The sequence below is a fragment of the Homarus americanus genome, unplaced genomic scaffold, assembly GCF_018991925.1.
Source record: "Homarus americanus isolate GMGI-L3 unplaced genomic scaffold, GMGI_Hamer_2.0 scaffold1640, whole genome shotgun sequence".
Classification (NCBI taxonomy): domain Eukaryota; kingdom Metazoa; phylum Arthropoda; class Malacostraca; order Decapoda; family Nephropidae; genus Homarus; species Homarus americanus.
This window is the reverse complement of record NW_024741924.1, coordinates 26,122-39,655: the sequence shown is the minus strand read 5'-3', so window position 1 is coordinate 39,655 and position 13,534 is coordinate 26,122. Positions and strand designations below refer to the sequence as shown.

Genomic DNA, 13,534 nt, shown 5'->3' with positions numbered 1-13,534 from the left:
CAAAGACCAAACTCTGACATTGTTTATCAGTACCAAAAGACACTAACGTTCATACGACTCTTGGGGAGCTGAGGCAGTGACGAGGAGACAGACTGTTAAAAATTTTTGTGATTATTAATGTTTTGATGTTATTTTTAAAGGTAAACACTTAGAATGTTAATCTTGGTGTGACGCCATACTCCGCGACACACCATCAGAACATCGTTAATATTCACTCTGTTACTCATCTACTGGAGAGCCTTGAGTCCTGTCATAACTCAGCAGATTTTCCTTCATTTATCATCGATGGAGAGAAGCTTGGTGGCTGTGTGAGGTGTAGATGATTGTGTATAGTGGAGTGTATTACTGCAGTGTGGTGAGGTGTAGTAGTGAGGTGTATAAGTGTTGTGTAGTGAAGTGTATCAGTATTGTGTAGTTTAGCGTGTAAACAGTGTTGTGTGTGGTGTTGGTGTACCGAGGAATTTAATATACCATTATACAGGGAATGAGACAAGGCTGCGTTCTATCTCCAACATTGTATAATATTTATTCAGAAATTTCAACGAGAGAAGTCTTAAGTAGAAAATAGGAATAAAAGTTAATGGTAAAGTAATATCGAATATACGCTAAGCGGATGTTACTGCTCTTATGACTAGTGAAGAGGCGTTACAAAAACTGGTGAACAAAATAGTGGGGAAGGGTGAAGAATAATTGCTGAGACTTAATGCTGTAAAGAAAAAAGTCTAGAGTTGTTTACAAATGATAAACAACAGAGAACTTAAACACATGGAAATACATATACTTAGGAAGTAACATTAACTGTGATGGTAAATAAATCATAACAAGAATAGGTCAACGCAATATTTAATAATCTGAAACTTGATAAAAAAGGGAACAGTCTGCTGTAATGTCTTACGTATGATAAAAGTAGAAGTAGCAGCCATATACAAATATACATATATATACCTTTATAGAAAATTTTGCCCTATTACTTTCCAAATAATAAAAAAAAATGGTTAAAATTAAATTCTCCAACACATAAATTTTCCTGTAAATTTTAATTCCTAATCATGGAAAAATATTAGTCAATAAAAATTATAATTATGTCCTCACTCTCTCCAGCTAATGTCGTCAGTGATCAAAGGAAATTTAGCTAAAGAGAAAGTTTGGTGGGAAAGAACCTCGGAATGATTGATGGAAACTTTCTAAGAGGTGAGGTGGGGAAAACTCTTTATTAAAGGAGCAACCTAATTGATGACCGGTGAGGAGGAGGAGGAGGAGGGGAAGTAGGAGGAGGAGGAGGAGGAGGAGGAGGAGTAGGAGTGGAGGACCAGAGCTGATGAGCCAAGGAAATTAATAATAATTTGGGGAAATAAGAAAGGGGAAGGGAAAGAGGAGGAAAAACTGGGGAGGGTGAGGCCGAGCAACTGTTTAGTAAGGGAACCATATCAATAAGTCATCCTGATAAAGCCACACAGGAAAAGGGAAACATTGGAGCATCATAGATTTCGTCTTCATTTAAAACATCTCGGAGCTCACTAACAAAGGCGACTTCACTAGTTACTCATAAAATTTTGTCTTCGTCGGATGATCATCATAATCGATTCCAAATGGCTGCATGGTGGTTGTATGTGTAGTGATGTTGGACAAAAATGTTGTTTGGAGTTGGAATACATTGTGAGAAGAGATAAAATTACATGCAGTTATTCATTACTAAAACGAGGGGTCATGGTACGGGGCGAATTAATACAACTACGAATTAATACAACTACGAATCGAGAGTTGATGTTCTATCCAGACGAGCAATATTGATAAAGAAAAAATGAAGTAGTGTAGATTATGAAGAGAAACCGCCAACATACGTAACAAGAAGTTGAAGGGTGGCAGAAATCTAGGAGTCCCTGGTATAGGGCAACGAATTCTTAACTTCCGCCCCAAAGTTTCTCTCGCCGTAAACTTTGACCTGAAGTACGTGATTGTCTGGCCGCAGGGAGAAACTGATTGATAGATCAGGGATAATCCATACCAATATCTGTAGCTCGTGGGGACGGCTCTTAGATATATATATTTTACTCTTTTTTTTTCCCCCCTCTAGCTATAAGATCGTGTCCTGCCTGAGGAGATGATGGCATAAATTGGAAAAAAATAGTTTGGGGGACAAAAGCTCCGTTCAAGATGACACTGGACGAGAAATATACTTTATTACTTTGTTATTTTCTTATCTCTCAGTCTCTTGATGTCTCTAATTGTTTACCTATATTTTTTTTCTCTCTTTGCCTGTCTCTTTATCCCTCATTCTCTACTTCTCTCACTCTTAAGTCCTTTATAGGCGATTTTGCTCCATACAAGAGAGAGATATAAGAATTGTATTGAAGAAAAAAATAATAATCTTGTATTATTTCTCTTAGCAATTACTTGTTTCTCGCCTGTACAATAAATATAAAATCCTACAAAATCAATAAATACAAAAATCACAAGTTCCCCATCTCACCCCATAGGTCTTGTGTGTGTGTGTGTGTGTCTCAGCCTCTCCACTGAGGATTCACAAACACAAAATAATTTATCCTTTTTTCAACTGATTAACATTTATTTTGTCATCTTCTATAACATCCAATATGGTTTCGTACATTTTTATCCCAGAAGAAGAAATATAAAAAATCAAGAATTAATCAAGAATAAAAACCTAATATTTGTCGTTCTCTGTCTCTCACTCTCTTGGTTGGGATAATAATAAAATTGATGAATATTTTGAAAGTACTATAAGATGTGGGCTCATGTAAATTCACCTTGTTCCTCTCTCTCTCTCTCTATGTGTTACTGTTTTCGATTCAACGTCCATCTACTGAGCTCACGCCTCTGTTAAATAATGCTACTCTTTCAAACACACGAAACAAAAGGGGCAACGAGATCTTTGCTCCGATAAATTTGGTTCATTTTATCATTATTTCGTTAAATTCCAACAAGGCAAATAATTACGTGGTGGCGGCGTCCTGATGTGTTAGTTTAGGTTAGGTTAGGCGTCCTGATGTGTTAGGTTAGGTTAGGTTAGGTTAGGCTAGGCGTCTTGATGTGTTAGGTTAGGTGAGGCGTCCTGATAGGTTAGGTTAGGTTAGGTTAGGCGTCCTGATGTGTTAGCGGGGCGGGTCTGCCAAATGAGTTATAAGGTGTGCATTATGACGCTGCAGTTATCACCAGTGTTTTATTGCTGACTCGAGTGTGTGATGAGTGTTTCAGCTGCTGGTGATGTGTGCCATTTGTCACGCCTGAAGCACTGTGAGGTTAGTGAGGCATTGTGAGGATAGTGAGGTATTGTGAGGATAGTGAGGTATTGTGAGGATAGTGAGGTATTGTGAGGATAGTGAGGTACTGTGAGGATAGTGAGGTACTGTGAGGATAGTGAGGTACTGTGAGGATAGTGAGGTACTGTGAGGATAGTGAGGTACTGTGAGGATAGTGAGGCACTGTGAGGGTAGTGAGGTACTGTGAGGATAGTGAGGTACTGTGAGGATAGTGAGGTACTGTGAGGATAGTGAGGCACTGTGAGGATAGTGAGGCACTGTGAGGATAGTGAGGCACTGTGAGGATAGTGAGGTACTGTGAGGATAGTGAGGCACTGTGAGGATAGTGAGGCACTGTGAGGATAGTGAGGCACTGTGAGGATAGTGACGCACTGTGAGGATAGTGAGGCACTGTGAGGATAGTGAGGCACTGTGAGAATGATAAGACGAAAGATAAGATATAAGAGGGAGTTGGTGAAAGTCTGTCATAGCGGAGGTAACTGTTAACGAAGTGGCAGGTGGTTGTTGACATAGTAATCGAACCATTGTGACTGTTGGTGTAAGCCTACCCAGGAGCTTATTATGATTTCGGTCTTAACCTAACCTCACCTAATCTAACTTACCCAGGAGCATATATTTTGATTTCGGTCTTAACCTAACCTAATCTAACTACCCAGGAGCATATATTATGATTTCGGTTTTAACCTAAGTTAATGATTACCTCATATATTATGATTTCGGTCTTAACTCTAACCTCACCTAATCTAACATACCCAGGAGCATATATTATGATTTCGGTCTTAACTCAACCAAATCTAACCTACCCAGGAGCATATATTATGATTTCGGTCTTAACCTAACCTCACCTAATCTAACATACCCTTATGATTTCGGTCTTAACCTAACCTAATCTAACCTACCCGGAGCATATGATTTCGGTCTTAACTTAACCTAACCTAATCTAACCTACCTAGGAGCATATATTATGATTTCGGTCTTAACATAACCTAACCTAATCTAACATACCCAGGAGCATATATTATGATTTCGGTCTTAACCTAACCTAATCTAACATACCCAGGAGCATATATTATACCTCTGGTCTTAACCTAACCTAACCTAACATACCCAGGAACATATATTATGATTTCGGTCTTAACTTAACCTAACCTAATCTAACCTACCTAGGGAGCATATATTATGATTTCGGCCTTAATTTCGGCCTTAACTTAACCTAAGCCTAATCTAACCTACCTAGGAGCATATATTATGATTTTGGTCTTAACCTAACGGTCTTAATCTAACCTACCTAGAGACATATATTATGATTTCGGTCTTAACTTAACCTAACCTAATCTAACCTACCTAGGAGCATATATATTATGATTTCGGTCTTAACCTAACCTAATCTTAACATACCCAGGAACATATATTATGATTTCGGTCTTAACTAACCTAACTAATCTAACCTACCTAGGAGCATATATTATGATTTCGGTCTTAACCTAACCTAATCTAACATACCCAGGAGCATATATTATGATTTCTTTTGGTCTTAACTTAACCTAATCTAACATACCCAGGATATGGCAAGGCGATTTTATCTTAACTCAACCTAATCTAACCTACCTAGGAGCATATATTATGATTTCGGTCTTAACCTAACCTAATCTAACATACCCAGGAGCATATATTATGATTTCGGTCTTAACCTAACCTAATCTAACCTACCTAGGAGCATATATTATGATTTCGGTCTTAACTTAACCTAACCTAATCTAACCTACCTAGGAGCATATATTATGATTTCGGTCTTAACCTAACCTAACCTAATCTAACATACCCAGGAGCATATATTATGATTTCGGTCTTAACTTAACCTAATCTAACATACCCAGGAGCATATATTATGATTTCGGTCTTAACCTAACCTAATCTAACCTACCTAGGAGCATATATTTTGATTTTGGTCTTAACCTAACCTAATCTAACCTACCCAGGAGCATATATTATGATTTCGGTCTTAACCTAACCTAACCTAGATATACAACCATTTTCTGTGATCGCAAACTTTCACTATTAATAAAAAAAAAATTTGTTTTTTCTGCTATGTCATTTTTTTAATACCGCGTCTTGTCATGCTTATCTTCTATTACTTCAGTTCTGATTCATTTTTGTAATGGAGTATTTATTTATTTTTTTATACCGACACAACTGACATCTCTCTCACTCCTCCTGTTAACTCGGTTCATCGCCTTTACCCAGTTGTCTTCCCCGAGTCTGACACATTTCACCTCCTCAACTTCAACCTCCACGTTCCCTCCAATCAGAAATGGCTTCACAGATGTCAACACAATTTCCTCCAATTAGTCATAACTCAACTCCTGGACCTTCCCTCTTGAAGCAGACGTGTCACTCGTAATTCCTCGCTGGGATTTTTTTTTTTCAAACATAAATTCAACTTTCATTCGCTTTCGAGTTATTTTTTTTTGTATTTATTGTCATGAACTGGAAACTTATACTACTGTAAATAAATACATCCGGGTAACGCTTGGCTTTCTGGCAAGTGTTGTGAGTGATGATCCCTATTTGGTTGCATAGCGTTACAGTGTTATGTGAAAAATTGCGTGGATTTCATTGACTGACTGGTGATTCAGCAACCTAGATTCTTTTTCTGATACTTGAATCAAACATACGTAAAAACACTGCTTCTTGTTAGGTGTGATTAGTACTTGGATGAGTGACCGGCTGGCCTTAAGAACATCAGATACTACTGGCATAAGGACTACTGGGACCAAGCATTTCATGGCTTTGTTAGCTATCCTTGGTCACATTGACTGGCCATCAATTATTAATATATGTGTGATTGAAGGTCAGGTTATGAAGAATTATAGCATTACGAGAGTCTCCCCTCTTACAGATATCCCTGTGACTACAATTAACTCCTCACTGTCTGCAGAACAAAATAATAACAGGATGCTGCGTGTGATAGATACTCAGTGCTCTCTATTGCCCCAGTGAACCGAGAGAGCACCTGTGGAGGAACTGAATGATGGGCGTCAGGACCAAGGGAATGTGTAGAGTTAGATGAGTCTTGGGGCTGAGTGGTACAAGCCAATTTGGTAGTCGTGCCATGAGAAGGTTGATGTAGCTAGGCCACGAAAAATCATAAATGAAAGCAAGGCGAGACTTAACGTTTATGAAGATTTATTTTGAAGGTATATATATATATATATATATATATATATATATATATATATATATATATATATATATATATATATATATATATATATATATATATATATATATTACACAATGAAAAGAGAAACAATGGAGCACCCAGGCTTTCGTCTTCATTCAAGTCATCTTCAGAGGCAACTGAATTACATGGACAGAGAGAGGCTTAATAGTACATGGGTGACCTTACTAAACAGATATGTAACATAATATTTTTCTTACACTTGTATATAATATATTTCTACTGAATGTCTTTCACTTGACTTTAAATAATTTCCAGTGTTGTGATATAAAGAGTAGATACTATTTACTTAACATACACGAGTCAATGTGTTACTACGTATCACTTTATCTCACTGTATACACGTAGAGTCATACAACAGAAGTAGTATAAGAAGATATACAATACAGAGAGTTATATGGATCGAATGTTTTACCTTGACTTGATACGGAAACCTTTTTTTTTCCCTTCGTTTGTCTCTCAGGTTTATTGAAGACCATTGTCAGTCTTAGATTGGCAAAGAAAATATCTGATCCTCCGAGAGCAGATAATATGGATGCCAGAGTCCTTCACTCGGTAAGTTGTACCTATATTTGAAATAAGACTGCACGAAAGACTCTTCACCAAGTCTTTCAGGTCCCCAGTAAGTTCGGTACCATCGCCCCATATCTGGGTACTTGGGTCTTTATGCGTCAGGTGGATGTGAAGCGATTCTGTGGAGAGTAAAAATATTCGGAATTAAAAAAAGAAGTTCGTAATTTTACTCTTCGATAATTTAGTCATATACTGGAATGTCACATCAAGTCTTTATTAATGGAAGAGTAGAATATAAAGATGGAATAATGACAACACAGTTCATGTTATGGGTGAAACAAAATCTTAAAAAAATAATTCAACTACTTTTCCATAAATCGATATGAGTGTTTAGTGTCTGTGCTAAAGTTGGTCTGTGACTGTAACTGGACACGAGGGACGTTCTTGTTCCGGTCAGGACACAAACACTCCACAACTGTTATTGATAAGGTAGAAGGCGTGGTTATTCATGTGCTGTTAACCTTATTTATTTATTTATTTATTTATTGGTTCAGATGCTAAAGGAGGAAAAGTTAATATTTAATAATAATTAAAAAATTTCCTTGAGCAAATGAAATTGTTGTCATTCAACCACTGACTCTGACAATTATAAAAAAATAGAATAGTTAAGTAAGACAGTTCTGTAATAGTACCTTGGTGTTATGGGCGGCAGTGAAATAGGGAATGATAGAATGCTTCTGTGTTAACTTTATATGGAAGAAAATCCCATATATTTAGGTAAACACACACACAGACATTTGGACCATGAAGCCTGAGTGATGAAGACTTGTTCATGACCAGTGGGTACATGTTTCTCTCTCAACCTATAGTGACTGAAGCCCTATAGCTCCGAGGATGTCACTACTTCTAACTTTCTGTGTTTGTTTACCTGTGTGTAAGGATACTTAATGGTCAATATTTCCATCTTTATGTAGACTCTGTTACCTGTACACAAAACACTGCTCCTACTGTACACTGCATAATAGGTGTGTCAGTGGTTATGGGTTTATCAAATGTATATTCCTCATCGTATGCCTGTTAACATACTTACCTTGTATTTGTGATGAAATTGTTTTGGCAATCTCAATCTGCTCCCTTGTCTTCAAAATGGCCAGTTGAAACCCGGGTATGTTTTGGCAGTAGTTGATGGCTGTACTAAATTCTAACCTTTCATCAGGTACAAAGTAGATATGACCATCCGTCCGTTCATGCACGCCGGTTTTGCTACTCAGGCCAGCTGAAATATGAAATAGATGATAACCATCAGCTACACACAAGTCGCCACCAATAACGATGGTAAACAAAAGGAACGAATGAAGAATCATCCATCAGATTACGTACTTAGAGATACACACCCACATGATACACACACACACACACACACACACACACACACACACACACACACACACTCAAACACTCAAAACACTGAAATCCCACTGTAGGTGAAGAGGAAACAGGAAACTAAGAGAGCACAGTATATTTCGATCGTAACCTGAGGTCCTCTTGTGTTGTGTGACAAGAACAATTACTCGGGGAGGTTTTATACTGCGTCAAGTGATGTGTCCAGGCGGGTGACTGAGGCGAATGTCAGGTCATAAGTTTTCAGGTAACGTCATACAGACAGTCAAGGAGTAATTAAGTCAGGGAACCATTGTCTTGTAGATTTCCTTTCTAAATATTTAATACGATTCGTAAATTACAGGGCTAATGGTGGTTAGCAAACAAGACATAACGAAGTTAAGGACACCATCACTAGGAGTCTGACAAGTGCTGGCTACCCAACACACAGGAAACCATAGGTACTACAGATCCCACAACCAGCGTCCAGATAGAATCACGCTGACGCTCTGTGAGGATGGCAACATCTATTGTGGGAGTACACTGTACTTCCATCTTGCTGGAGTGGGGAGGGAGACAACGTGAATGGAAAACCAGGAAGCAAAGCGCAGGAACCTGAGCCAAGGGTATCTCGTTGTCCCGTTAGGGTACCAAGATCCTGAAGTCCTATAATGAGTTAATTATGAGCTTATTAAAACCAACCGAGACTGGAGTTACTTATTCCATCGCCTCACCAAAGTAAACCAAAGGATGCTTGTTGCCTCCTGGGATCTTTGTCTCACACCAGAGGAACTCGAAGGAGTCTTCAATAAGTGATGTGTGAACATGTACTGTATGTAAATATTAACGAATAAAAACGTCGTTAAATATTTTACAACAAGGAGGATGGTAGAGGAATAATATCTACCCAGACATCAGGAACAATAATACAATTTTTTTTTGAACAATTCCTATTCATTTTTTTATGAAAAAGTGTTCCCTAAACACGACCATTCAGAAGTGGCACCCCTACACACTGTAGGTGTGTATGATACCATGTACTGTACAGTATATATTGATAACGACAAAGGAAAAAAGAATCGCTAAGTTCTTTGGCGTTTTGTGTATTTTACACCTCCAAGGGTTCCCATGAAGATTTGAAAGGCATGAAATACATGTTCATACAAATATGAAAACAAACAAGAAATAACATCCATGAAACAACATTTTTTATAATTAGAAAAACAACGAATTTACATGTGGTGTCAAATTATTACGACACGTATTTTCAAAATATGTTTCAAGATCAATTGATATGATCATGTTTTGGTCGTCAAACGTTTTCAATCATTGTTTTCTTCAGTAATATAAGTGTCCAATAAATAGTACATGGATGAAAGAAATAATTTGAGGTCAAGGGTCATCCGGCCACCAACTACATCACATTTAGGAATCATTTGACAGATTCCCAAATCATTTGTTGTATTTTTACCATTTTTGCAAAATGTTGAAAAACAAAGAAAATCTTCTGAAACAGAGGAATTAGCCGAAGGTCTAATCTATCAATAAGACTATTTTAAGATCAAGTGACCTGACCGACGAGAAGGTATTTAGACACACACAAACATCAACCAATCCGTCCTGAGAACAATAACAACTATAACATTCACCTCTTTAGTTACTCTAACTATTGATATTTATTTTATGGCCATAAATTTACCTAATTTATAGCCACATATTTACCTATCCTTTAGACACATAACCTGCCTACATATTAACTTGTTACTTCACATATAGCTCGTAGCCATATTGTTTCCCACACTTGTAAATAAAGACTTACTAATCTTGTAGCTGTACACCGCACCAGGTTGGGGAGAAGGTGAAGTTGGAGGCTGGGGTCCGTGAATACTGAAGTGACACTCGTAATGAGCGTTAACCTTACTGGCAGTCCAGGCGTTACAGAATGACTGCGAGAAGCACTGCTGTCTGCAGCTGCCTGTAGAGGTAACGTCATATACTTTTTCTTATTCCATCAAACATAATCTCTCATTCTCTTTCTGTCTGACTTACTTATCAATATCATACAGTAAAGAATCTGATATATTAAAATCATAAAATCAAATATATAATTTCATCACTTTGAGCGAGACGTAGATATAGTGGCCAACTCACAAAGGGATTTGGTGGTGACTGACGCGTTGGTCTCGGTGGTACTATGAAACCCCATTCCTGACACATGGATGAAGTCGAACAATATCTCCAGAGCACAGGACCTATACACCAGCAGCCACAACAACAACAAGGTTCTCATCCTCAACCTGAAGGAGGGATAAATATTCTATCACCGCACCCAAAGCATCCTCCCCCCCCCACACACACACACACTCATGCACCCCTGTCATTTCATTTCAATGTAATTTTTCATTAACATTCTTATAATATTTCTCGCCCTTTATATAATTATAAGTGTGTAAACAATTTTAGGCGATTTCTATAATATATTATGAATATTGTTAATGTTATTTTTTCTCTTTTGCAAGACTTTTTGGCCATAGTTCAATACGGCTGGAATCAGATTAAGACAGCTCTCTTAACTGATGCACTCCACGTGTTCTCTAAAGACGTTGCTCGTCCCCGTCACAGCTCACACAGTTCTCTCTACTTCACCTCGTCAAATATAAGAAGATCTCTACCTTGAATAATCCTAAAAGTCCCGGATATTTTAGATAATCTTCTCATTGAATCTTGTTTTATGTATGTGAGTACCACTAATGCCATGGGTTTTTTTTTCTAATTTCTTCTATTTTTTCTTCTCTCTATTTATCTTTTTTGCAGTTTACTTCGCCTACCTTCCATGTTACCTCATAAACAAGTATTTTCTTTATACCAGGCAAAACGTGAGCCTTATACACGTGAAGCACTGAGCCTAATCTGCTTCATCCCTCTTAACGCCTTGACCCTGTTACTTTTAATAAAAAATATCACTACATTTCTACTCCCAATATTTATAAGGAATCTCTTCATTGCCTTCAGTATTTTTCTCTATTAGCTGTTGTTTCTTTTCTCTATTCTCTTCACTCCTACTTCATACACACACTGATGGGGTTGAAGTTCCTAAACACGTAATATTAATACAAGATTATCACGTATTGTCCTGCCTTGTTGGGACGGGTGGCGGAAATTTTCTTATTGTCAAATTTCTCAGACAATGTTGGCAGTAGAGCTATGAAAAGGGGCAGCGTGATAAAGTATAATTTGCATTGACCTTTGACCATGGTTGCATGAGATTGTTCCTGGAGATTTGCTTAAAATATTACACAAACGAGTCTTCATTTTGAGTGAAAAACAAGATCTTGTGCAAGTATGAGAAGGTATATTTATATGCACATTTCATCTTAGATTTTGACTCTGAATCTTAGAAACTAAAAATATCTGGCGAACTTAATGATCCTTGGCATTGAATGTGGAGTTTGAATTTTGACCTGAGCCCACTGGTCTTGGCCCAAGGCTCTCTCTCGCAAACTACTTGATCCTAAGGATAGGGATATCCCAGTTTCTTCTCGAGTCGTTTCATCAAAGTTTATGTCATATTTGGATTACTTACTAAGGGACCGTCCGTAAATGTTGAGGCAACTTCTGATACTGGTTGTAATGTGAGAACGAGACTCTTCAACAATAACGTTTCAGTGAAAGACGCAAAATTTGGTCTCCACTCACTGAGGCAGAGAAAAGACGAGATGACTGGTCGTTCTTAGGTACTAAATTTTGTTCTCTTTTCCCCATAATATAAGACATTGTGTTAACGCTATTCTCTTCTTTAATTCATCGCAGACAAAAAACCTTGAAGTTTTATTAGTTGTTGCTGTTTTGTCTTTAGAAAAATTAGTTTTGTATATAATACTCCAGTCGACTGAGTTGAACTTTGAGCATTATTAATACACTGACACTAAATTCCAGACGACAGCGTGATGACGGAGAGCTATGCAAATCTCCCCCTCATACTATAACTAATAGTTACCTGAAAATAATTAACAGTAATCCAATAAATAATCTGAAATATTAACACCAGAAGGTAATCTGATCACGGTGACGAAACATCTTTATAAAAAGCTAATATTTTTGTTTCTATTGATCATCTTAACGTATGTAACTATTGTTAATAAAAATTATTATTATATTTAAAAAAAATCACCAATTTGAGGACCTCGGGCGGACTGAGTGTGTCGGTGAAGAACATTACGCTGATAATTTTATTCGTATGTATAATTTTGTTTTCCTTCTTTTATTTTTAATTTCTTTATCTTTTATTTTTCAAACGTAAAGGAAAATTATGGCTCAAAATTCCTCCCCTCAAATAAATACTTCCACATTTCTTGGTTGCCTGTCTCGTTTCCTTGCTACCTGTATCTGATGCAGTGTTTTAGAAACCAAGTCTTATAAACACATCGGCAAACTATTTACAATGTCATGATTGATGGAGAAATATCCGCAGCAAGGAGTACATTGTGGACCTTAATGTTATATTTTTTACGTTTAACTTCTAAACTAATAAGGAATTTAATGTCTGGAATTGAAATATCAAAGTCTACGTCTATGTTATATAATTTAGTTACACCATTTACAATAGTTCTTCTTTTACTTTTAATCTGTTTTGCCTTCTCTTGCAACATTTCCTGTCATTTAACAAGGTAAGGATCTATGACTATTAACTCTTACGCTAATTTATCTAATTAATTATATAAACTTTATCACACAGTGTACCGGGGATGTTACTCTGTGAATTAAAGCAACTGTGTCTTGTTTAGGACTGAGTTGTACTGTATCCAACCTGTAATCAGGACTAGTGAAGGTTTGAGTCACTTGTAGACAGCACGAGGTAGAGCTAGCGAGGAAAACAGGTCCAGCTGCAATGCTTCTCACTCGGTATGTGAGTGCCTGTGTTATGGCAACCTGCATACTGTGTAGTGTCGACAAAAAATGCAGTGTCTGTGCTAGTGGTAGGGAGGGAGGGAGGGGTCTGAGTAGAATTATGAGAGAAGGGGCGGAGCTACAGTGAGATGGGGGAAGGGGGGTTGGAACAGGATGGGGGGGGGGTGTAGAAAGGTGATAAAATGGAAGGGAAGAACCCGAAAGAGAGAGATAA

At 37.5% G+C, this 13,534-nt stretch overlaps 1 protein-coding gene across 1 annotated transcript; it reads right to left on the bottom strand.

Annotated features, from left to right (window-relative positions):
* Window positions 1–6,621: 6,621 nt before the first annotated feature.
* LOC121876417 lies at window positions 6,622–13,307 on the bottom strand. Its single transcript, XM_042381501.1, has 5 exons — window positions 13,220–13,307; window positions 10,564–10,709; window positions 10,232–10,387; window positions 8,123–8,308; window positions 6,622–7,211 (listed from the first exon to the last, which is right to left on the bottom strand). The coding sequence occupies exons 2-5, from the start codon at window positions 10,700–10,702 to the stop codon at window positions 6,985–6,987; spliced, it is 708 nt and encodes a 235-aa protein (XP_042237435.1). The 5' UTR covers window positions 10,703–10,709; window positions 13,220–13,307; the 3' UTR covers window positions 6,622–6,984.
* Between the last annotated feature and the right edge of the window lie 227 nt (window positions 13,308–13,534).